Source organism: Struthio camelus, chromosome 5 (assembly GCF_040807025.1).
Source record: "Struthio camelus isolate bStrCam1 chromosome 5, bStrCam1.hap1, whole genome shotgun sequence".
NCBI lineage: Eukaryota > Metazoa > Chordata > Aves > Struthioniformes > Struthionidae > Struthio > Struthio camelus.
This window is the reverse complement of record NC_090946.1, coordinates 44,477,873-44,502,693: the sequence shown is the minus strand read 5'-3', so window position 1 is coordinate 44,502,693 and position 24,821 is coordinate 44,477,873. Positions and strand designations below refer to the sequence as shown.

The 24,821-nt window shown below is 36.6% G+C and overlaps 1 protein-coding gene across 11 annotated transcripts in view; it reads left to right on the top strand.

Annotated features, from left to right (window-relative positions):
• PCNX1 (pecanex 1) overlaps positions 1-24,821 on the top strand; it is a 92,472-nt gene that overhangs the window by 53,377 nt on the left and 14,274 nt on the right. For all 11 annotated transcript variants that reach the window (XM_068946124.1, XM_068946123.1, XM_068946128.1 and 8 more), the window contains 17 exons: positions 134-287; positions 1,118-1,150; positions 2,200-2,371; positions 6,024-6,134; positions 6,622-6,713; positions 8,002-8,111; positions 9,922-10,027; positions 12,747-12,839; positions 14,298-14,448; positions 16,653-16,794; positions 18,150-18,327; positions 18,719-18,827; positions 19,415-19,544; positions 20,588-20,646; positions 21,347-21,562; positions 22,002-22,255; positions 23,241-23,471. In XM_068946124.1, the coding sequence (XP_068802225.1) occupies positions 134-287; positions 1,118-1,150; positions 2,200-2,371; positions 6,024-6,134; positions 6,622-6,713; positions 8,002-8,111; positions 9,922-10,027; positions 12,747-12,839; positions 14,298-14,448; positions 16,653-16,794; positions 18,150-18,327; positions 18,719-18,827; positions 19,415-19,544; positions 20,588-20,646; positions 21,347-21,562; positions 22,002-22,255; positions 23,241-23,471 (2,341 nt within the window). The remainder of the gene's footprint in view (positions 1-133; positions 288-1,117; positions 1,151-2,199; positions 2,372-6,023; positions 6,135-6,621; positions 6,714-8,001; positions 8,112-9,921; positions 10,028-12,746; positions 12,840-14,297; positions 14,449-16,652; positions 16,795-18,149; positions 18,328-18,718; positions 18,828-19,414; positions 19,545-20,587; positions 20,647-21,346; positions 21,563-22,001; positions 22,256-23,240; positions 23,472-24,821) is intronic.

Sequence of the window (24,821 nt, the reverse complement as noted above, 5' to 3'; positions counted from 1 at the left end):
TTGTTACTGGCAGTATTTTTTGTTTGTTAACACCTGACCCTAGCTGCTTCCTTGCAAGTTTTTCTAAACATAGTTAAGCTATTAATGCTATCTCTCTTTTTTGTTTGTTTGTTTGTTTTTCCCCCTAATACAGGAATCGTGAGATCCTTGAAAATGTGTTAGCTGTCATCCTAGCTATTCTAGTTGCGTTTCTGGGCTCTGTACTTCTTATAGAGGGCTTTTTCAAGGATATTTGGGTCTTCCAGTTCTGCCTGGTAATAGCCAGTTGTCAATACTCACTGTTGAAGGTATTTTTATTTCCATCTTCACTTTTTATAAACAGTAGAAATAACTTAATTCTTTTGTGTAACAAACTTCCATGTTCCAAAACATATGGAGACTGGGTATTGCATGCCACTTAGAGCTTTAAGGAGAACTCTGTGCGTGTGTATGTTTACAATGAAATGAGAACTTCAGCTTCTGGGAAAGTTTGCTAGATGGTCATACAAGGTCACTTACAATAGTTCTACATATGTTTATTGCACAACCCTTTATTTGTTGTTCTCATGTGCTTTCTGTTTTCCTAAAGAGGAAAAAATTCTTACTGGTTGAAAACCTAGTCTACAAAACAAACCTGAAATTTTATTATTTTTCAGTGGATCTACCTGAGTACATTCCTACTAAGTAAATATGCGTTTAAGCATATTTTTATTAGAAAAATCTTTCTTTTCACGTTTTTATTAAACAACCGTAAATAATATTTTTATAATTTAAGAACAATTCTTCTCTTCCTCCCCTCATGATTATGGTTAGACTATTAGGATGGAAATTGTTAAAACTTGAAATGCATAACACCTTTTTGTAAAACATTTTACATCGTTTTACTTTGAATATCCATTTTGAATAGATAAAAGTTTTGATTTCTTTAGAACTTGGCAGCAGACACATACTGTTTGAATATACTTTGTGATTTGTTTTAATATATTTTGCTATTTAGGGGCTGCGCAGTGGATAATCAATTGAGAAATTAATTTTAGGTGTTGTTAAAAGAGCCTTAATTATTAAACTGGGGGGAAAAGTAGGGTAGATGAATTTATCCATAAGGTGGATAATTTTTCTCTCTGCATTTTGATTTCAGAGTGTTCAACCAGATTCTTCTTCCCCTCGACATGTAAGTCGTAGGCATGTTCCACTTGAGTAGTCTTGCGGATGTAGAACCTCCCCCTGCAGCGAACTGATCTCTTTGGTTTGAGCTTTTGGATTTCTCTTCTAAAGTGCTCCCTCAGGCACAAGAGGTGTATGCTGTCTCAGTGTGTGAGAAGTGAATGAAAATCCCCTCCTGCCCTGACTTCCTGCATATGTTTAGCATATTATGGTCTCCCATTTAGAGACTAGCTTGTGCTGCGGAGTTCTGCTTGTCAGTGAAACTCTAGTATTCAGGCAATTATACAGGAGAATAATGTTATAACTTACTTTGCTGATATGACCTGGCACAGCTTTGATAATATTCTGTACTGCCCTTGTAAACCATTCAGTTGTTCTAAGTGTGAACACAGCCTTATTTTTCCACTTTGTAAAACTATGAGTAGTAGCCATAAGGCTCTAAGAAGCATTAATGTTTGAGCATGGAAAGCTTAATATGCTAGTATTGACCAACATGAGGGTATTTTATTATGCATCTGCTAGATTGCCAGGACAAAATATTTTTGGTATGTCCTAAACAAGATGTGAAAAAGCACTGTTCCTCTGCAGCAAGTTATTCATAGCATTTTAGGTAATGAGTTTTAATGAATGCATAATTAAAGATTTTCAGCAGCAGCAGTATCTGATCAATAAGCCTCAATTGCTGTTTCTTCCAGACTAATATTTTCTTTTCTATTGCTTTTGAGACCTAGTCAGAGCTTCCTCTGGTATTTAGCATTGCAGGAAAAATACTTTAAAACTCAGTGGAGAACAGGGCAAACATAGCCTTAGTCTACCTATTATGTATTCATTACATTAAAGCTGCAAAACCTGTGGATTTATAGCACTGAAAAGCAATACACTGAGGATTTTATGATCTAAACTTAAGGGTGTGGTGGGATTGCAGCGCCATTGCAGCATTGTGGGAGTAGCTGATGAACAGAAATTAAACTTTAGTTGTGAAATACTTTTCTGATAATAAAATCCTTTCTTTGGACAGTGAAACAAATATCTTTTCTTTTTCCTTCCCTGAAACAGGGTCATAATCGTATCATAGCCTATAGTAGGCCTGTATATTTCTGTTTATGTTGTGGTCTTATTTGGCTGTTGGATTATGGCAGCAGAAACATATCTACAACAAGATTCAGGTTGTATGGAATGGCTTTCACCAACCCATTGCTGCTGCTGTCAGCCAGGGACTTAGTTATAGGTGAGTGGCTTTCTTGTGAATTTGAACTGTTTGCTTCACCGCAATGGAATTATTTTGTTTTTAAACTCTAAATTTCTGACACAGTTGAATCATAACCTTCTAACTGTACTTTATTTAGTTTTCTCTGGGAGGAGTAACTTTCGATTTGCTGGTGTTAATAGGAAAGTTTGTTTCCCTTCCTCCCTCTCCCCAAATTAGGCTTTGCTGTCAAACTGTTGGGATGTCAACTGAAATGCTGTCCTAGTTGACCTAGAAACTTTTCTGTTTCCCCTCCCACTACCTAGTAGCTCAATGCTTGGCCCTAAACCCTTATTCTTTGTTCTTAACTTGGGCTGGAGTATGTTTTCTATGCTTGGACCCAGCTGCTCAGCACTTAAGGATTTTGAAATGGACTTTTTTATAGCCTTCCATGGAGGGGCTTTTCACAATTGAGCAGGAGCCCTTTTAAGGCAGGTTATTTATATTTAGTGGTTGCGCAGAGCAGTAGGAACACAGGAATTTGTAAATACATTACAGACGGATTAAATCTCACTTAATGTCTTATTTCAGAACAGGTCTCCTGTCAGCAATACCAAAAGTGTAACTTTGGGCTGTGTATGAGGTGCTTGTGTTGTATTTGGAGGAGGGCAGTGCATTCAGAATAGTGCTGGCATTAAAAAGCAAACAAACAAAACAGGAAAAAAAAACAAAAAAAACCCCAAACCCTCCCTCCTCCCCCAAACACAAAAACAAACCACCACACAAAACTTCAGCCATGTTTATTTACAACACTTGTTGCAAGTAGTAATGGCTATGTAATCTTGGGCAGAGCCGATAGACAGGACAGACAGAACTTAAGATACTTCAGCACCATCCTGTCATGGGAACATTGTGCATATTCTTTTAAGAGAGCTAAATTATTTGGGTAATTCCCTTTGGAAAGGAGAGAAATTGCCTAAGAAATCAGCCAAATTGAACACACCTGCTTTTTCTCTGTACCAAAATGTTTATGTGCAAAAGAATGCAACAGTTGAGTGTTGTGAATGTTTGACTCCAATTGTTGAACAGTCTTTTATCCAAGAAAAAGAAAAACTTATTTGTTGTTCTGGGTTTCTTGTTTATTTTTTCTTTTTGGATTTGTAATTGATGAATAGCAATTACTAACCCAGGTGTTCTGAAAGTTAATACTTGTGATTTGAACATTCTGAATTTCATACCTCACACTATTTTCCTCTTCTATTTTCTGCTAGTGAATCTGTACTAAAATTAAACTGTCCAGAGGGAAAAGGTCTAAGCCTCTTATTTATGGACAGAGGATTGTCCAGGCATTTCCAGAGGTGTTTTCCTATAACTTCTCTGGAGCTATTCATGCACTGGTGGTCGTGGGGTTCGTTCCATATCTGTAATGGAAAAAGGAGTTAAGACTGCAAATGTTCTTTGAATCATTCAAGAAATAAACTAGTTTAATTTCCCCTTATTTTATGCTCAGAGGTCTTCTCTTCCCTTTCCACTTAACTCGAGTCACTGCAATACTGTTTATCCATATTTCCGTAAGGTGGAACGTATGTTTCAGTATAGGCTGTATATTATATCGTGAAAGTGATCTATTTAAATGTGTACTTTAAGAGTCTTTTCCTCCACGTAATCTTGTACTTACGGTGACTTCACAAATGACCCAGTCTTAAAAGCATGTTGGCTTCTTCCTCCAGACTACATCCATTTTGGATTTATCTTTTAAAAGTTTTTAGTTTCAATGTTTTAAAAACTTTTTGGTCCTTTTGTTTCCCTTGAGATGCTATTCTCAAGTATCTTGTTGAAGCTTACGCGGTTTATATTTCTTAACAATTCCACATATAAAAATCAGATTGCTAGAGCACCGCTTATCAAAAACTGCGTTTGGACCAGCTAATGGCATCACTGAGGCACTGTTTCAAAACCCTTTGCATATAATGTGAATAACGTTGACTGCTACAAACGTAAATTGCTAGCCCAAAGTAAAAATCACAGCTACCTTTTTGCCCATTCTCAGGCACATCTACTAGAACAACACAGGTGCAGGGCAAGACAAACTTCAAGTCTGGATGATGCAATTGCTGTGTCCTACCAGCAGACAAGGGAGGGCTAGGATTAATTTTTAAGCCTCCTGTGTATTTGAATTAGACAACTAGTTTAAACCTGCTCTGCTTTAATACCGGCTGTTTTCTGTTTTCTCCTAAGTGGTCCCCATTAGGGAGAGAGCAAGCTTATTATAAAATTCAAAAGCCATCAGAAGTATTGGCTTTTTGCTGGACTGCTCCTTACAAATTGTATAGTCTCAAATGTTTGTTGTTGTTAATTTTCAACTGATCCATGATAGTTCAGCCTTCAGGCCTTCACAAAACAACCTCTTAACTTCTCAGTAAGATAGCACTATATTGGTTTCCTCCTGTATGGACTTTCTCCAGTAATGGTTTAAGGTTGACATGAGAACTCGGACAATTACTTCCTACAGGTCCTGAGTAGTCATGTATTTCCTAACTTGTATTAGCAAAAAGGTACAGAACTCAGTGTTTTTCCCTGTTCCTGAACGTATGTATTTTTAAAAAGCTTTTAGCTATTTAACTTTATCAAGGAATGAAGCGTATATGTACAATCAGATTCTCAGTACTTAATTCACTGTGGATCTTTTCTAACAATTTGGCCTTTAATATCCAATCGCTCTGTGGATATAACATTAGAGACTTAAAATTGACACTTGCAGTTCTTTACCAGATTCTTTACCAGATTTGGTTCCTGAAGCTACAAGTCAGTAAGGCTACAGAAAATCCTCCCCAAGCTGCCAGATTTTTATCTTCTAGGATTATTTTTGTGATATGATTCTTCTGTCCCTGGGAAATAGCGCTTATTGCATACTCTTTCTTGTGAAATGTGTCTAAACTACTGACTGCTTGTGTGTGAAAGGCAAAATTATTTTATATCCCTTATTTCTCAAAATGGAAAGTGAAGGATAGGCACAGGTTTGGACAGACCATTCTCTATATTAAAATTAAGTGATATTTGTTCGTTGTTGTGTTCTTATAAAACGTATAATCTTGAGTGATTTTAGCGGTTCATACAGAGTTACCCTTTTCTATTTTGTTCTGATCCAAAAGACACTTTTTAATACAGAATTTTTCAGAACTGGTATGGGAAAATATGGATAAACTTGTCAGACATTGTTGGCCGCAGAAAATCTAGGTGTGAAATGCCTGGCCACTCTTAAATCAGCGTGGCTGGTGGTAGCTTGCTCATGTAACTCCAGGCAGGCTAATAGGCACATGTGAGCCTTAGTTATAAAGAAGGAAAACTTACAGATCTTGTAATCTGTAAACACTCTTGAATGATCTTTGCTAAAGCTTTATAACACAAAATTGCAGCCGTCCTGTACTGGCCCATGCCATTGTTTGTAGTGGTTAAAATCAAAATAAAATAAAGAACCTTCTGAGTGTTGGTCTATGTAATGACTCAGCTAGACTAAATATAGAGGTTAAAATATAGATTTGCATAATGGCTGTTTTCGTTAGAAATTATAGTAGAGAAGCTTTAGTGCTGTTGAATTATATATTGTTGATACCCTGGAACTTGAAGGAACTGATGAATACATTACGGTGCTGTATTTGTCACAGCTTTTTCAACTTTCTCTTTCCCCCCACAGTGTTTACGCTATGTTTCCCCATAGTATTCTTCATTGGTCTCCTGCCTCAGGTGAATACGTTTGTGATGTATCTCTGTGAACAGTTGGATATTCATGTCTTTGGTGGCAATGGTGAGTGTGGTTTCACATCAGTGACAAAAGCATTAGATGAGGGAAAAGCCATCAGATTTCAGAGCAGCTTACTAGGATAGTTTAAAAATGTAGTGATTACATGATTTGTATTCTTACCCTCTATATTCGGAATACTAACTGTATTTTTACAAAGACTGAAGGTCTTCTGATTTATTACTGAGAAATACAATTACCGTCCCAGTAAGTCTGTCAGAAGTATGGTTTCTTCGTATATTGGTTTCTGTGTTGCAGCTGTTAACTGTTCCAAGGATAATGCTGTTAGGAAAAGGAGATAAAGCCATATAAATCTGTTAACATTTTTTTTGTGGGGGAAAATAGAAGTAGTTGCTGTGGGTTAGGTCTCTTATGTCAGAGGGGTGTTGCAACTAGGGCACTGTCATTTTTCTGCAACAACCTGAAATCTTTTGTATTCTAACCTAACTAATTATGTATTGTTGACTTTTTCTTTCTTTTCTATGATGTACAGCTACCACAAGCCTGCTTGCAGCACTTTACAGTTTTATCTGTAGTATTGTGGCAGTAGCATTGTTGTATGGACTGTGTTATGGTGCCCTGAAGGTGAGTGCATTTATAGGCACAATATACATGAAAGTTTCGGGTCTTGTTTTCTGCTTTTCTTAAGTCTTGCATCTTAGATACTTAAATATGCAAAAAGTGAGTTAGAAATACTCTTCTGATTCGGCACAGTCTTGTAGTTGTTTTGCTGCAGTGCAGTTGAAAAAGATAGAAAGCAGGAAAACACCAAATTTTTACTTTCAAAAGCGCTATGAATTATTTCAATGAAATGCATGTCCTAACAGACAATTTGTTTTGCCTAAAGCACATGACACTTACCTTCAGTTATGTTCTACACTGGCGCTTGAGAAGACCACGCAACTGGCTCTTTTTTTGCACAGTGTTAATGTATTGGTATTTCCCTGATTTCTGTCAAAAGTGGTTCATTTGAACATTTTTCCAGTGCTGAAAACTAGAAATAAAATGTTTTCAAATTAATGATTACTTAAAGGAAGCCAGGAAATGGCTTATAGCGTCAAAGTGAAGAAGTGTGCCTACCTAAAAGTAGATTTAGCTGACAAGGGAATAAAAGAAAAAGCTTTTCCTTGCCTAAAATGCTATTTTGTTTGAAAACTGACAGTGCTGTTGGTTCTGTGTCTGTGTTAAATGCAGGTACCTATCAGTAATCAAATACACTCAGTTTACAATTACCCTTAGTGTGTGCTTCTTCAAACTCAGCCTGGATTGGCTTTTTTCCACTGTCATAGATAGTGAAAAGTTTGTTAGAGGAACTATTCCCATGATGCCATCACCCACAGAACATCATTAGTGTTCTGTGAATTTGAACAGGTATAACTCATTAGCCTTTTGAAAACACGTCTGTCAAAGATAGATAAACTTTAGCAGAGAATCATTGTCTCATCTCTGCAGGTCCAGTACAGATTATGAGACTAAAAATTGAATATATATCAAGATTTAGTACATTTAAAAAAAAAAAAAATTCTGAGTAAGAAGGCAGGCAATTTTCAAAATAAAGAAGTGACTAAAAATGCAGTTCTAAGGAGCTGTGGTCTCAAAGCATGTGGGAAACTCTTCATGAGGGCTATGAAAACTGACCATTTAACGATTAAGAAATATAAGCTTGATGTACACTATGTTAAAGGTTCTGAATTGTACTTAGACACAGGCAAATATTGAATATTATTTTTGTACTGATATTACTGTTTCATTTTTGTTCAACTGTAAAGTTAATTTTTCCTTTCTTTTACCGTCATGTATGTAATTTTTGGATGTCAGATAATTGCTATATACTTTTGTTTCCTAGTTATTAACATTTCATTTCTGTCCCCAGGATTCTTGGGATGGGCAGCATATTCCAGTTCTCTTCTCCATATTTTGTGGTTTGTTAGTGGCAGTATCATATCATCTCAGCAGACAAAGCAGTGACCCTTCTGTACTTTTGTAAGTGTCTCAGTTTGTATCTGTTCTCCAATCAGGAAGCAAGTCTTAAGGGAAAAGTATTGGCTGATGATATCAGAAGTACTATTCAAAGTGGTAGACATCAGCGTTATCAAATAGTGTAATGTTGGTCTGGTAACTAGAGGAGGAAGAGTAATTCTCAAATTTTGGAGCTGGTTCCTCCTTTAGCCACAACCTTTCTCTGACTTCTGGCAACTAACTTGCACTCCAAAGTCTGATTTAGGTGCCCATTAATGTTGTCAAACAATTGTCACTCAGATAGCATCTTTCTGCTGGTGTCTTTGTGTTGAATTACCAGAATGGCTAAACCATTCTGTATCTAAAGAGCTACTGAAAGCACTAGTGTAAGCCGAAGCCCACGTGCGAGTTCTTCAAATTGTGTTCTCTTACTTCATTGTTGTGTTTCTATTTTGAATGTATGCTCAAAGCACTAATTCAGATAGATTGATCCCAGATGAAAAACAAGTTTATTTTAGTGACTGGAGCTCTCCTCTAGCATGTTCATCTTCCATCTGAATTAGAGCATTACTCGGATGATGAGAGTAATTCTGATTCAGTTAATTATTATTTCTGTAACTCAAAATACTTTGAGTAGTAGAAGCACCTCCCTCAGAATTGCATATCAAGGCTCAGTCAAATATCTGGGTTAGGCGGAACTTGAACTTGGATTTAAATTTAGCCACAGTGCTGGATAAACTTGATAAGCACTGTTCTATTAGATAGTCTAGGGCCTCTTCTGTGGACAGGAAAATCAGTGATTCCTGTCTGAGCGTCACATGCAGAAGGGAGACTTGTGTCTTTGGCTAGGTTAGACAGCTAAACCTTTTCCTGTAACTCCTAGTTAGTTTAGGTGACTTCATACTCAGTTGGTATGAGGTCCTTTTCCTCAGGTGTCTATTCTTTTCAAGTACTATATCACAGATGCTTGTCTGGCTTGTGGATTCCGCTAGTCAGCAGGATGCATCAGAGTTTAGCATTGCAATACTTCGAGCGCCTTTGAAGATCTAGGGCTTTGTTCTGCAGTCAATTTCCCGTCTGTAAAATGAATTTTTCTATATATGTAAATGTGTATATATCTATGTGAAAATATATACACATGCGTATACATGGTGTGTGTGTGTGTATATGTATGTGTGTGGGTGTATATATATAATCTTATTTCTATACCACATGAGGAATTGTAGGAAAAATTATTTTAAGGGATTGTGAGATATTTACATACGACTAGCAGTGCTGGGTATGGTTTTCTAACAGTTTCGGTGTAAGTTTTTTTCAGTTTAAGCACCAGTAAGGTCTGCTAAGAAATTAATTAGTAGTTAGGTTAGCATGGCCCATTTATGAATTAACTGTGGTAGCATATATTTTTGAAGTTTGAATTAAAGGAATTCTTGGTTCTCTGATTTGTGTATTGACAAATAGACCATTTCTGAGTTTGGACCAAGTTAAATTGTTGTTATTTATGCAGTAGAGCTTTTTGTTTCATGAATGCTGTGCACCCCATTTGAAAATTCAGCATTTGCACAATTACCCCTGCTGGTACTGGACAAACTGCTGTTTGAATAAGATCTGGCTACTGGTGGTGAAGTTCTCTTTAATGGTAGTCATTGTGTGCAATCATGGAACAGTTTCTTTTATATAGTTGAGATCTCATCTTTATAAATTAGCTCAACCTGGTGAAAGTACTGATTTGCCAGGATTGCTTTTTCTTGTAATAATCTTTTGACCTTTTACTTTTTAAAACCACCCAGTGCATGCTTTTCAGTGGGTTCTTTTTGTCTTTTCTTTTTTTAAGCTCTTTAGTGCAATCCAAATTTTTTCCTAATTCTGAAGACAAAAACCCTGAGGATCCTCTGTCTGAAGTGAAAGATCCTTTACCTGAAAAGCTTAGAAATTCTGTGGTAAGTAGGCTTTTTTCTTTCTTTCTTTCTTCCAATCTAAGCATTTACTAGACTGATACAGTACCAACCAACACATAGATGTTACTTAGTTCACAACAATTGTTAATTGCTATAGTATTGGTTAGAGAGGGATAGCAGAGAGAGCATGAATATGATATTAAAGTCTCACTAGCTTTAAGAATTCTAAGTGCAGTGTATATACCCTTCTCGGATAACCTGCAACGCTTAAGAATACTTACCTGAAAACAGATGCTGAGATTATCTGTATCAAGGGAAAGAAAACCATTTTATATTGGGGGGGGGGGGAGAGGTGGAGGGGTCCACTCTTATTGGTATGGAGGGGAAAGAGGATGCTATTCCATGTCAAGGAGGAGAAACAGAGAAAAGGACTCCTGCTCAGCTCTGTGCCTGGGGAGGCACATTCCAGTTGGTAAAGTTCTCACTGTGTTATACATATGTGACTATGTAACCAGCACTGCTGCTGAGCTGAGATTTTTTGGACAGACAGTTTGTGAGCTAAATGAAGAACATGCAGTGGTAGTATATGACACTAGAGGGAAGAAATTCTTAGGAATGGAGTTAGTTCTAATATGTTTTTTGAGTTAGAACTTTAGTATTTGAAAGACAAACGGCATTATATGCTTCCTTTAACAGGCAGCAGCTGTTCATCCAGTGTGAGAAATATTACTTGGTCAATCTCGTACTCTAAAAAACATATTCTTTCTTTTAATGTGTTTTTTGTATCAAGACTTCTTGTCTTTCCAAACATATTGTCATTTGTTGCTAAATGCTATCTATGAAAATGATATTTCTTTAAAATCTGTAGATAAACTCAGATAAACCCATGTATTATGCTAAAAAATATGCTCATAATACAATTTAAGTTATTTATATAGAGGCATGTGAGAAAGTGGTGTTTCCCCGTGTTGCGCTAGGTGAAGGCTCACTGAGGATTTTCTGTTAACTCATGTCAATAATGTAAGTGATGATTGCTTTTGTGTGGAAATTAAAGTGGGAAAGATTAATGGTAATAAGACTGTGTTAACTCAGTATTTCTAGTAATTGTGAGCAAAAGCTTCGTATGCTCTACTCCAGAAGAGGAAAATAGAAGTGGTGGGAAGTCATACTGGGCAAATGTAATCTGCTCCATTTACTTTAACATATGCTTTGAATTCATAGCGCAAATTCACTCTAAATGCTTAAGAAAATAATGTTTAAATATTACTGTTCTTTTTCACCTAATAAAGCAGCAAGCTTCAGAAGCATAGTGAGTTTAACTTACACAGAAGGAGTAACAACACTTAACCTTTAATTAAGGGAGAACATTTAACCTTTTTAGGGCCTGGCTCTAGAGGAATAACTGTATAGCTGGATTTCTCGTAGTATAGCATTCCTTAGTCTAGTAGACATAAGCATGAGAAGGTGCAATGCATTCAAAGTGCAAGTAGATACACAGAGAAACTGCAGTCTTTTTAATACTAATGGTGTTAACGCAACTTGTCTTTACTCCCTAGAATGGGAGATGCTGATACTAGTTTTATTCTAAATGCAGAAGCCTGGCTAGGGAGTGGGAGAGAGAGACCAAAGGAGCTGGAACCTCCTCTTTAGCTCTTCATTCCACATCTTTAGTTGCCTGTTTGGGGAGGAAAAAAAAACCTTGAGAAATTCGATGTATTCTTTCTTTTAATGCTTTTTGTATTAAAACTTCTTGTCTTTCCAAAAATAAACTGTATCCCAACACGTTAAGAACTTGAAGAAGAAATTGTTGTGTGTAATTGTTTGTCAAGTATTAGGGTAGTTAATCCAGTAATGCCTTTCTGATCTGGAAATACAAACGCTGTGTTTACACAGCGTGGGAATAGATCTAAAGTTGGAAGACCAGCGAACTCAAATGGCTATAAGTCTGTACCGCCCCCTTGTGACAGAATCTGGCGTTAACTGTCTTATTATTTGCCCGTTGCTCCCCCCAAAAACAAACAAAACAAAACAAAACAAACTTTGGGTCTCACCTTTTTTAGCCATAACAGAAAATTCAAACTCATTGTACTTGCTCAGCCCTAAGCTCCTCTTCAGGTTCAGGGTCACTAATTCTTAGTTCTAAAGCTATCCTTTCCCATCCTGCAAAGGAGAGGGAGGGATGGAAAAAAAAAAAGAGCCTAGTTCTTCTACCTGACAGTTAGCTTTGTCTAGGCAACTGTCACCCAAAGCCCTCTGTTGGCTGATGTTTCTAAACAATTCTTTGATTGTAACTGGGAAAACTGGTTAGCCCTTCCCGCTTTCTTTTCAGTGCTGTTAGATAGGATCCTTATGCCCCTTTGCAGTCCAGAATAAGAGGGAGAAAATATATTTTGTATGTTAATTTTCTCTGTACCACTTTGGGTAGGTGTCTTTCCAGTTAACTCATTTGGACTAACATTTTGGCCGTAGGACTTGCCTTGTGTTTGCTAATACTTATTACAGGTTTCCCTTTGTAGCTTAGAAATAGGGGACTGAGGAACTGGAATTTCAAAAGCTTATAGGTATCTAGTGCTTATAGGTATCTAGTGCGATGTATAATTTCTAGTAACTTCAGTAGAAGCAGTTAATGCTGGCATAATTTGAAAATTTTGTAATCAGTTTGGATGCTCTGATGTTGAACTTGAAGACTTTGAAGAAGACAAGAAGAGCGGGTGTTTTCTTTTTAAAGAAAAACAAAAACAAAACTTTTTTTATTTCCTAGAGTGAACGGTTGCAATCGGACCTGATTGTGTGTATTGTCATTGGTGTACTCTATTTCGCAATTCACGTCAGTACAGTATTTACAGTTCTACAGGTAAGGTGTTACAACATCTCTGTCGTTTGTTTTTTATATCAAATGCTCTAATATTGTAACACTTATGCAGATGATGCTCCAGATCTCCTGACTAGTTACAGAAGGTCTTTAAATATATAACGTGACCAATATCTGACTGCAGATCTTGACGCTTCAGTTTTACGTGCGCAAAACCTCTTCTCTGCCTTCTCTTTCATACTTTCTTTTTAGCTTTTGGATTTTTTCAACTAATTTGATCTCTGCCACAAAATGCCCTCCTTTACTTCATCTATCTGTGTTAAATAGTATTAGGATCATTCTGGACTGAGGAAAGATGAAACTGTGGTTTATTCTGGATTGAGTGTGTGTGTGTGTGTGTGTTTGTATTTTGTTTGTTTTGGGGGAGGAGGTCTTTGTTTTGTTTTCTACTTCATAATGATGATATGGGATGAGACCTGTGCTTGGATCTATTCAAGTAAAGGCATTTGTCAAAAGTTGCAGCTGCTGAGATTTTTTTCTTCCGATATTCCTCAAATGGAGTCACTGGCTTACTTAAACAGCATTATTTTAGGCAAATGAAAGATGGGTTGCTTTTTTTGGAAGGCTTTTACCATCCTGCAGCTGCCTACTGTTAAAATAAGAAACTCATTTTAAAAAAATATATGCGTTTAGATTGCCTCGGATAGTAAAATTTTCAGATGAAGAGTCTTGCTTGAAGAGGTGTGCTAGATTTTTCTTAGTGAAGTATATGTTTTGTTATGTGGATGGGCTTCGACACTCCTGAATGTTGTGCTCTCCCATGTTTGAGAAACTTGGCTATATGCTCTTCACCAGTTATATAGTTTAGTAGGCTTGGGCTTCCAAGAATTTCAGAACTGAGCGTTTATAACAAAGTAATGCAATCCTAATGCTGCTGTGCCATGTCTAAATCTTTAAAAACAACTATGTATAGAAAGTGTTACTGTGAAATGCAGTCTTTGTAATGTAAATAGACTAATATTTTCTGATTTTGTGAAAGGATTTGGTCTTAGTGGAAGGCTTCTTATTCAACTCTTCCTCAAGAGAGTGCAAGAGTAATGATTTCTTTTTCCTTATGCTTTCACCTCCTCCTTCTTTCTAGTAGGTGAAACTGTAAAACAGGTTCAGCCCTTAGAGGATAATAGCTTTATCATTTAAGAAACAAATTGCAGATGGGTCAAAAGCAGCTGACTGTGAAATAACACCAGCATAATATTTTTCCTCTAAGATACTTTTAAACTTAGACGGTGAAAATGTTAGAAATGCACAGGTAATTCTCTTGGAGGGCGCTCCTTGTTGTTTGACGCTCTTAAAGTTGATAGTATAGTTTCTCATGAAGAAATACATTCCCACCTTCTACAGGAACAGCTGCATAGATGCTGGAGAAGCAATTTCTTTATTAGCTAATGATCTTGTTTATAAAATACGAACCTTAATTTGTTCAATTCTTCTTTTGTTTAGCCTATTTTAAGTTATGTTCTCTATGCATTGGTGGGTACAGTAGGCTTTGTGACCCATTATGTTCTGCCTCAACTCCGAAAGCAACTTCCTTGGCATTGTTTTTCTCATCCGCTGCTGAAAACCAAGGAATACTATCAGTTTGAAGTCCGAAGTAAGTATCGTTAATGATACTTTTTTTTAAACTTGCAGCAATTGCTGACTAATTCAACTACCAATATGCTTCACTCTTTGCTTTTGTTGTTGTCTTCGCTGAAGTATTTCATGACATAGTTTAGTGATGTGCTAGTTTTAGTTCCTTGATTCCATGATGTTTATGTGTCTTTTAAGTAACAATGGTAATATCCTGGGTATGCTAACATTATTTCCAAGCAGTTCCATTAAAGATTCCTCAGAATCTAATGTTTTTGATAACGATTGCTTTGATAATTTTTGGCAAAGTTGCAGTGTTTTTTCACTAGATATTTCTTCAAGGTTATTAGTTTTCAAATGTCATAGAGGATTAGATATGGTGAATGTTGTTGAGGCTTTCAACCTGGTTTAGATATGATCCTTATTAGTCTCATTGACGTGTTTAACAAGAAACATGTAGTGCTCCAGGAATCTAAGTGAATAACTTTTTATTTCATTAAATACTCTTATGAAATTTGTTTTTGAAGAATTTATGTACTGAACAGTATTAAGTATATCAAAAGTCGTTAAGTATTGATGTGTATACATGCAATAGCATCTCTTCTGTTAAGATCTTAACTGTCCTACTAGTGGAAAAACAGACTAAGGGATGAGTCTTGCTAGTTGATATGCATGGATAGACAGTTGTACCTTGAGTTCAAGTCTGTCTTCCTGAAATCTTTCCCTGGCAGCTGCAGAATATATAAACAGCCTGCTGATCAGTTTGCTAACGCCAATACGTGTTGTAGAAGTAGATTGAGGTGTGTGTATTTATTGGAGCTTTTTTATTTTTCTTAAGAGCAAATTGAACAAATTTCTATCAAGAAAGGCTAAGATATAGCGGAAGCGGTTTTATTTTTTCCCTTCAGTTAGTTTTCAAGGCAAGACAGTAGCAAAAACCTGTGTAGGATTCTGCTTTTTCTCTAATCCCTACTTTAACTGTTAAACAGTACTATGAAAATATATCGTAGAACAGTGCAATTTTGCATGAAATAGCTGATTCACAGGAGGCCAGATCCTTCTTAGTAAGAACATGCCAAGGAATCTTAACCAATCCTAATATCCCTATAACTAGGAATTGCTAGATGACAGAGTAATAATGAGGAGAAAGTTGAAGTAAACAAGCATTTTACTTCTCTCAGAAATGTGGAGTTGTCAGAACAGATTCTTAAAAACCTCTGTCTTTGTACCAGCTATGCAGTGTGGTCTTTTCAGCAGTGTCTGAGTTGTATTTTTCTGTGATGGGGTGTACGGATAAATATGAATACTAATGGCAATATCATGCCAAACTCTCTTTGGGGAGGGAAAAAGTGGAAAAATGCACTTGCATGATTAGACTTCTATGTACAAAACTAGAAAAGCTACAAAATTAGCTCCCTTTGATTCCTGAGTTCAGTTTAGCCATATGTGGTAGTATTATCACTTTAGTAAACATAGGCAAGATGAAAGAAGAAACCTCTGACACAGACTCTTTTACCCTATATTTGTCCTGCCTTGTAAGGTTTCCCCCCCCCCCCCCCCCCCCCGCCCCATGATCTTCATTTGCATTAATTTTGAAACATAGCAGTCTTATTTTTTTGCAGTTGTAAAAATTTAGATGGTGTTCTTACTTTTCCTGCCAACATAAACTTCTGAAAGCTATGGCCCTCTAGGTTGTAGAGGGGTAAACTAGAAATATTTTAGCTTAAATGTTATTGGAAGGCATCCTTTTACACCAACTAAAATGCATAGCTTGAAATAATTTGGTTGGTACCAATGTTGATGTCAGCCTAGTGTGTAACTTGCCACGTGCAAAAAGCATGTAGCTAGCAAAATGCTATATTGTAGTAGATATTGGGTGGATACTTAACAGTGCAAGCTCTCTACTGGGATTAGAGAGAGTAGTTTAGAGTGATCTTCTCTTTATCTACTGCAATTAGATGAGAATATAGAAGTTGAGTGTTAGAATTCAGTTAGTGTTTGGCTTCCTGACTGGAACTTTCAAAGTGAGTGAGATATTACTGCTGTGATGTATAGAGATGTCCAACTTGCTATTAAATACTTCTGTAGGCAAGCTGATAGAGGTCTGTGGGCTTTTTAATCACAAATGTCTTGGATCAAGGATCTGTGCTGTTAGCAGTCTCCTGAGTTCAATTTGATACTACAATCTGATTTTTTTTTTTTTTTTTTGTTAATGTGTCTTAATAGATGCTGCACATGTTATGTGGTTTGAGAAACTTCATATTTGGCTCCTTTTTGTAGAGAAGAATGTTATCTACCCACTGATAGTCCTCAATGAGCTTAGTAGCAGCGCTAAGAATATTGCTAGTCCAAAGAAACTGGATACAGAGTAAGTAGAAAAGGTTATCAAGTAATCTCAGTGTGTCCAATATACTGTAAAATGGAATAGTGAGTTGTAGTCTCAGTGGGAAGACAGTTAATGCTATTTGTTTGAAACTAAGGCAAGGAATAAATAACTTCTTTCTTTATTTGCAAGCTCTTACAGAACTAAATCACCTTTCTGGCTTAAAATGAATGGATTATTTCAGGGTTAAATTAGGAACCCATGCAAAGAGAATCTTTCAAGTCATAATATATACTGTGAAGATCGCAAGTTGCAGAGTTATCTAGTAGAGTGAGATCAGTATTTCTTCTTTGATCTTCAGAGTCTATAATACGATTATCAAGTTTGCACAGTTAAGAGAGCTACAGTACACTCTGGTATTGTCAGGTGTAAAGTTAAGACTGACGTTCTCTCACTGATGGTGTGCTCGGTTGCAGACCCTCTGCTGCTCTCTGCTCTCATCAAGAAATTCCTCAGGTCTTCCAACTCCTAGGTGTAACTTGTGTCCAGACAGAATTGCACGCTGTCTCTTAAATTAAGCCTTAGCTATAATTCCCAAGTAGCGTATCCAACTGTTTCAGTAAGTGTGAATCCAATAAGAGGCTCTGCAGTTTTTCTCTCCAAGAACAGTGACTAGGTGGCCTTTTTTATATGAAGTCGTAATGGTTTAAAACAGAAATATTGCAGAGGAAATAAATCTTAAAACAGAATCATATATGTATTTAGCTGTTCTTTCAAAACTTAGTAATCCTGGATCTAGTAAACTCTTGCTTTAGGTTCACTGCTCTTATTGCTCCATAGGGAGTTTGGGAGGAACATCACCTTTCTGTTACTTAACACTGTTTTATAACCCTTCAGTCTTTTACTAGCTCTGAAAAAGAATGCCATAGTATTTTAAGTTTATCGTTAAACTGCAGTAGCCCCAATATAAGTTGGAGCAATATAGTCATGTAGGAAATGCTGATAATCTACTATGCAAAAGCGTCCTCTCAGAGTAATACAGATCATTCTTGGCATTTTTGCATCTCAATATTCATAACCTGAATTAAAGATCAGGTTTTTGTTCAGAATATGGGGATGATTTCACATCTAATTTCTCTAGCGTTACTTGTAAAACAATCTCTCTAATACTTTGAACATTGTTTTGGACTACTGATTGGGCTTGGCACTACTAATTGAAAGAGACTGATAGCAACCTTAAAAAATCTGAAGTCATCTTTAAGGGCAGGGGAGGAGAAAAGAAACCCTAAATCCAAACCTGGAGTTTTTAATAAACTGGCATCGTATAACAGCAATGATTTATGTTAACAACCCTTTCAGACAGCAGATAAGTAACTGTTTTGTATGAATCTCTTATACAGGTTGGGTGCTTTAATGATCACAATAGCTGGCTTGAAGTTACTCCGTTCATCGTTCAGTAGCCCAACGTGCCAGTATGTCACTGTTATTTTCACAGTGCTTTTCTTTACTTTTGATTACAAAAGTTTTACTGAGACCATGCTGCTAGATCTCTTCTTCATGTCCATACTCTTCAGCAAGGTAACTTTGACTCTCTATTTCTGGGTGTTTCAGGTCATCCAAAAGGGAAAACAGACTGAAGTCCTAATTGATAGGGAATCTTTCAAGCCATCAGTCCTATCAGCACTTTAATGCGTATGCTGCGAGACAACTGAGACTTTTCCTTCCCAAAGCTCTTACGATGTTTGCTTGAGGAAAGGATATGTAACCTTCTAAAAATCTGTTAGTAGAACAATAAAGTACATATCTTAGTTGTTTCATTGTTCCATCCTTCTGTAAATCTAAAGGCTTCTGGTGGACCGGTAAGAACTCTAGGAGGATCAGTAAGCCCTTCAGGGTATTTGCTGTACTGCAAAGCATGTTAATTTTTAGCCAAACCACTAAATAATTTTCCTTCTCTTTTTTCCTATAGCTTTGGGAACTCTTTTATAAATTGAGATTTGTATATACCTACATTGCTCCCTGGCAGATCACGTGGGGATCTGCTTTCCATGCTTTTGCCCAGCCCTTTGCTGTGCCGCGTATCCTTTGAAAATGCAGATTTAGTTTGTCACGTGTATTTGTCATTTGAGTGTTGCGTTGTAATGGCTTATGCGTTATAGGCTGTTTAGTGTATGAGCATGCTTGTCCAGTGAGTATTTTTGAAAAACTATGTTTGCTTGCTGCCGTGCTGAGAATTAGAGCGTATTAAGAATAGAATTCTAACATAGAAGCAAAGAATACAGGTTGTTTCACTGCAGAAATGGCACAGCTTTTCTTATGACAGTCATTCCCTCTTTCAGGAGTCACCTAACTCTAGCTGTCGGTTCCTGTGTTAGCATTGTGTTTTTTAGCTTGTGTGTAGACTGTTGTGAGTTGTGTTGAATTAATGTTCTTTGCAGGAGAACTTCCAGAAAAGGAATTACCACTGTGTATAGTGCCAGACTTCTTTAACTTCTGTATTTAAAAACAAACAAAAAAAATCACTTACTGCTGGAGATACTGTAAAGATGCTTGGTTTGCTACACAGAAAAACTTTGTCCTTAATTGTTGCCGATATCTACTTAATGTACTATTAAAGAAGCTTGAAAAAATAGTTGTTGCTTTCCTTAACTCTGTTATCCTACAGATTCTGCAATGTTGTTTGTCCAAGCAGCTGTGTCAGCTTTTTTCTCCACTCCACTGAATCCTTTTCTGGGAAGTGCAATATTCATCACTTCATATGCCAGACCTGTCAAATTCTGGGAAAGGGACTACAAGTAGGTGAAATAAAGCCTTTAAACGTCTGTGGAGGGTGGGAGTGGGGGAGGGGATTTAATAATGTAGCTATGGCTAACTGTGTGTTTATCTCCAAGTGCTGTTTTTTTTCCAGAGGAAACCACTTTATAGCTCTGAGTATTAAAAATAAATAAATAAACAAACAAACTTGTTTCTGAAATACTATAGTAGCTGTGGGTTTTTTTTAAATACTGACAGTATTTACTTTTCTTATTTTCTATGTATAGAAGTAGAGTGTTTTGGTTGTTTTTTTACACATCAAAATTGTAGTATTTTAAAATGAAGTTTTATTCGGAAGGTTAATTTAGATACAAAAGTTGCTTTTTGAAGTTTTCGGAATCATATTCGACTTATCTTCGTTACTGCTCATTTTATGCCAGAGCTGGTTGTCCTTAGTGTTAGCACCAACGCTCAGGTTGAAATCAGTCAAGTAAATCTCTTTTGATCAAGAAGCTATCAACAATAAAAGCTGCTTCATGTCAGAGTATACCTCCCCCGTTTTATTTCTCCAGTATTGCTGGAGTATCAGACCAGTGGGACATTAGACAAACAGTGTAGGGCAAGATGAGCACAACAGAAGTGTAAGTACCGTTTTCAGGTAAAGAGTTAAGATTGCATTTTAAGCCAAGGAAATGATAACTTGCTGTGTTCTTTACTCATCTGGAATGCTAGCTGTGCTGATTAATTGCTTCTAAAGTGCAGTTGTCATATCTAAAGGTTTATGATGTTTACCTAAGAAAATAGATGTGTTTATGATAATCATGTCTAAAGCTAAAGATTGTTCTAGCACTACCTATTGTGGACGAGTTTTATTAGGTATTGGATCATAATGCTGTTATAGCCAGAAAACACTTTTACAAATCAGAACAATAGTAAATTAGCGTGTAAAAACTATCAAAACCAAAATTTACAAATTATTTCAGTGAAAATACGTCTTCAATTTTTTGCTCTGTTAATTTTTTCCCTTTAACTTTATTATGCTATGAAATCTTGTGTTAAGAATGCTTTGCTTTGTTGTTTTCAGCACAAAGCGCGTGGATCATTCAAATACAAGACTGGCTTCCCAGCTTGATAGAAATCCAGGTAGCTTTCCTAGTTTTTGTCTGAAATTGTTTTAAAGAAATAGGAGGAATGAAGATGTGAATAATTTTTATAGGGTATGTGATCCGTTTGCTTTCTGGCCATTTTCTTTCCCCCTCTCCATCCCTTTTGTCTACTGCTGTTTTCTTCTCTATCATCTATCTTCTGCTTTGTTCTTTAGACTGTCGCATATGGCTTTTTCTATCTCTCCCCCTACCCCTTATGTGTCTATCTGCTGTACTTTTTCCCCTCCTTCATTTATAATCAAAGTATGCATAAAGCTGTCTTGCTTTTTATTCTTCTTAAGTAGCTAGCAAGAAGCCAAACATCATTTGAGGGTATCTCCGTGATATCCTCAGTGGTAAGACTAGTACAGCCAGTTGTTACCGAGATACTTCTGTGCTCGTTTACTTTTGCACGTTTCTGTACGGAATAGATTGGTGATTTCATGAGTGAAACTGAGGGAATAACTTGGTAAATGGAGGAGTAGGTCAGTAAGAGGTGGGGGAAAAATGGTCAAAGTATTAAACTTCACCCAGCATTTATTCAAAATAGTTGTCCCTAAAAATAGAGATGGGACCTTGAAAGAAAATTGCTGTTAAGAAAATGTAGGACTAAATGTGAAGCAATAACTTTCACTGACATTCAAGCTTGAATTTTTCCTGAGGATTCAGATGGTAACCCAAATTCAATCTTCCTGCAGGTTCGGATGATAACAACCTGAACTCAATTTTCTATGAACATTTAACCCGTTCCCTTCAGCACAGCTTATGTGGAGACTTGTTGTTGGGTCGATGGGGAAACTATAGTACTGGGGACTGCTTCATCCTAGCCTCCGACTACCTCAATGCGCTTGTACACCTTATAGAGATAGGAAATGGCCTGGTCACCTTTCAGCTGAGGGGGCTTGAATTCAGAGGTGAGTATGTTGCACTTTAACTGTCTATCTTGCAAAGGACTTCTACTCCGGAAACTGAAGTTACTTTCAGTTCCACTCGGTAAATCGTTTGCTTTGAAAGTGGGCTGCAGAGCTTCTGCATACCCCCTCGCTTGGTGAGGAAAGCTAGCTTTTTCTTGCAGAGTTCATATTAAGTGTATCTTTCCATTTTAGTGCAACATGGCTACTATAATTGTTTCTTTCCTTCACCTAAATATTATATGCGATCCTACAGTGGTAAAATTAAGCTATCCAGATTTCTTTTATTAACAGTAAACTATTTTAATTGACAAATGGTTCACTTACTGTTCACAGAAACAGTTTGAGACTTAGGTGATTCTAAACACTTGTAAATATGAATCATCTTTAAGTCCATCATATAAACTCTTCAACTTTCTTTTTTTCCTCCCCTTCTCTGAAGGAACTTATTGCCAGCAACGAGAAGTAGAGGCCATCACTGAAGGTGTAGAGGAAGATGAAGGTTTTTGTTGCTGTGAACCAGGCCACCTTCCTCACATGCTTTCCTTTAATGCTGCCTTTGGTCAGCGTTGGCTGGCTTGGGAAGTACTTGTGACAAAGTATGTTCTGGAGGGCTATAGTATCACTGATAACAGTGCAGCTTCCATGCTTCAAGTCTTTGATCTGCGAAAAATTCTCACCACTTACTATGTGAAGGTACGATTCCGATTAATACAAAAGTTGGGGGAAGTAGGCTGGATTACAGCTAGGAACTGTTTAAACTTCTGGTGTCTTTCATCAGAGGGTCATAGAATGTGATACAAATTATAGACATATGAACAGTTTCATCAAAGGAGGACAATTCGCGGAGCTGATAGGTAATTGATATTCTGGTATATGAGCGGGAAAGTGATCATGTAGTCTAGATCAAAGGACGCTGTTTCCCACTGAAACTGGAGTAGAAGCTCAGAAGGCTATTACCCAAATGTAAAATCTGGTGAAATAAACGCAAAGTTATATTTATCTAGCCTGTTCCTGTTAGAGAAAGCTGAGCTGCTTTGTTGTTTTAAAGGTGGCCAAACCCATCTTTGTTTAAAAAATCTGAAGGTGTTACAGGACTCCACAGGCCTCAGATCTCCTCAGATAATCAGTTTGCATACTATTTCATGTCTCTCATAAGCTCTCATCCTTCAGAGAGTGGGAAAACTTCAGATTGAAATACTTGCAAGATATTTATGCGTACATATACATGTGGCTTTTTTACTAAACACAAATGCTTTAAACTTTCCTATCTTTTAATTCACTTTAGAAAAATAAACTTTATTTTAGAAATGTACCAAGTCTCCAAGTTCAGTAGGTAAAAATTCCCTTTTCTGATTTTTTTCTCCCTACACAACTACAGTGATAATCCTGTCCCATCCTTTTTTCTCTTTCCCTAGTTCCTCAGTGCATGCTTTAAAACTCGACACCTTTCTAAATCTTTAAAAATGTACCTGTATGCAAACTTTTGTTTTTTCTGAGCACTCAAATTCATTGTGTCTTTAAGCTAAACAAACACTAATGTGTACCACTTGTGTTTTTCCTGGTAAGGAACAAAAGTGAGTTGAAACAATTGAAGTTAAGTGTTTTTTTTTTTTTTAATTGCAATATGGTCTCTCTTTTTTTTTTTTTTTTTTTTTTTTTTTAAAAACTACTGTTTCAGGGAATCATCTATTATGTCACAACGTCCCCTAAGCTAGAGGAGTGGTTAGCTAATGAGACAATGCAGGAAGGACTGCGGTTGTGTACAGACTGCAATTACGTTGATGTAGACCCAACGTTTAATCCCAATATTGATGAGGATTATGACCACCGTCTAGCTGGGATCTCGAGAGAGAGTTTCTGCGTGATTTATCTGAACTGGATAGAGTATTGCTGCTCTCGAAGAGAAAAGGTAGGTATAAACGTGTGAGGAAAGCTATTCACTGTTCTAGGATGGTCTTATGTGTTTTTGGTTTGACTTGCAAGGTTCCTTAGTATTCATTTTTAAATGTTTTGATTACTAATCTTAACAGTTTGTAGTTTACTGGATTTTATTGTATTTTATTTTTTTTTGCTCTTGAGACTTGCATTTAAGTAAGTAACATAAAGTAGTGTATGATGTTACCTGTTTAATAATGCATTTTTTTACTTACCAGCTCAAATCAGTTGAATCTTAATCAGGCATTTATCTGCATAGAAAAGGGTGTATTTATGGAATTATTGTTATATGTTTAGATATTCATTTTTATAAATCAACCCTAAATAAAAGGAAAAAAACAAAAAGAGCTGTCTCTAGCTTATATAAAACAGAGCACTGCTTACCTAGTAGTCGTTCTTTGCCTCTCCTTTGGATCACTGGAACTGCTGACTTGTGATGGTGATCGTTCCACACCTAACCCTTTTCTTCTCTCCAGATCCTCCTGTCTTTTAAATAGGATTATGAGAATGCGTCTGAAGGACTGCTTGACTTTTGCTGCTTACCAAAAATCATATGTGGCATAGTTAGTCTGGCCTTTTGAGAATGAGCAAGAATTGATTGAGATTAAAAGGACAGGGATAAAACTTGATTTCTCACATTTAATGAAGGATCTGAGACTTCAGAATGAAGGTTTATTTTGGAGTGAAAAGGTTAGCCCATTTTTAAAGGGTATAAGATATTAAAGCTTTCTGCAGTTGAATGACGAACAAGAGCCAAGATGATCGTTTCACTCTAAGTGATATGTCTTGTGAAGTAGTTTATAGAAGTAGTGAAAATTAGATTTTATATCTTGGATATGCAGTAATCTGTTATCTGGGACATAACATACCACTATACATGGCTTTAGTTGAAAGTGAGTTTCCACTGAGTAAAGCTAAAATCTACAGAAGTCTTCATTTAATTCAAAGTTGCACACTCCTAACTATGAAGTGAGAATCCACTTTATTCACTAGAAGTATTTTTATCTTAAAAACACAGTAATTTTTTGAATAAACTATTTGCATACAAGATGCACAGTATGTGTAAAGATAGCTTATGCATCTGTACAGCTTACAACTTCAAATACAGTTTGTGCCCTTCTTTGCAAGTATGTAGAATGTACATTTTTAAGTTTTTAAAATAATTCCGAATAAAATACAGAATATTTAGAAATACCTGGTGTGGTAGGTACTCATGCATACTTAAGTGTGCGTGTCTTTGTGTGTTTTGGGGTTGTTGTCTTTTTACTCCTTCTGGCAGAACAGTTTTTCTTCTGTAGTGATACATGTGTGTATTTTTAAACTC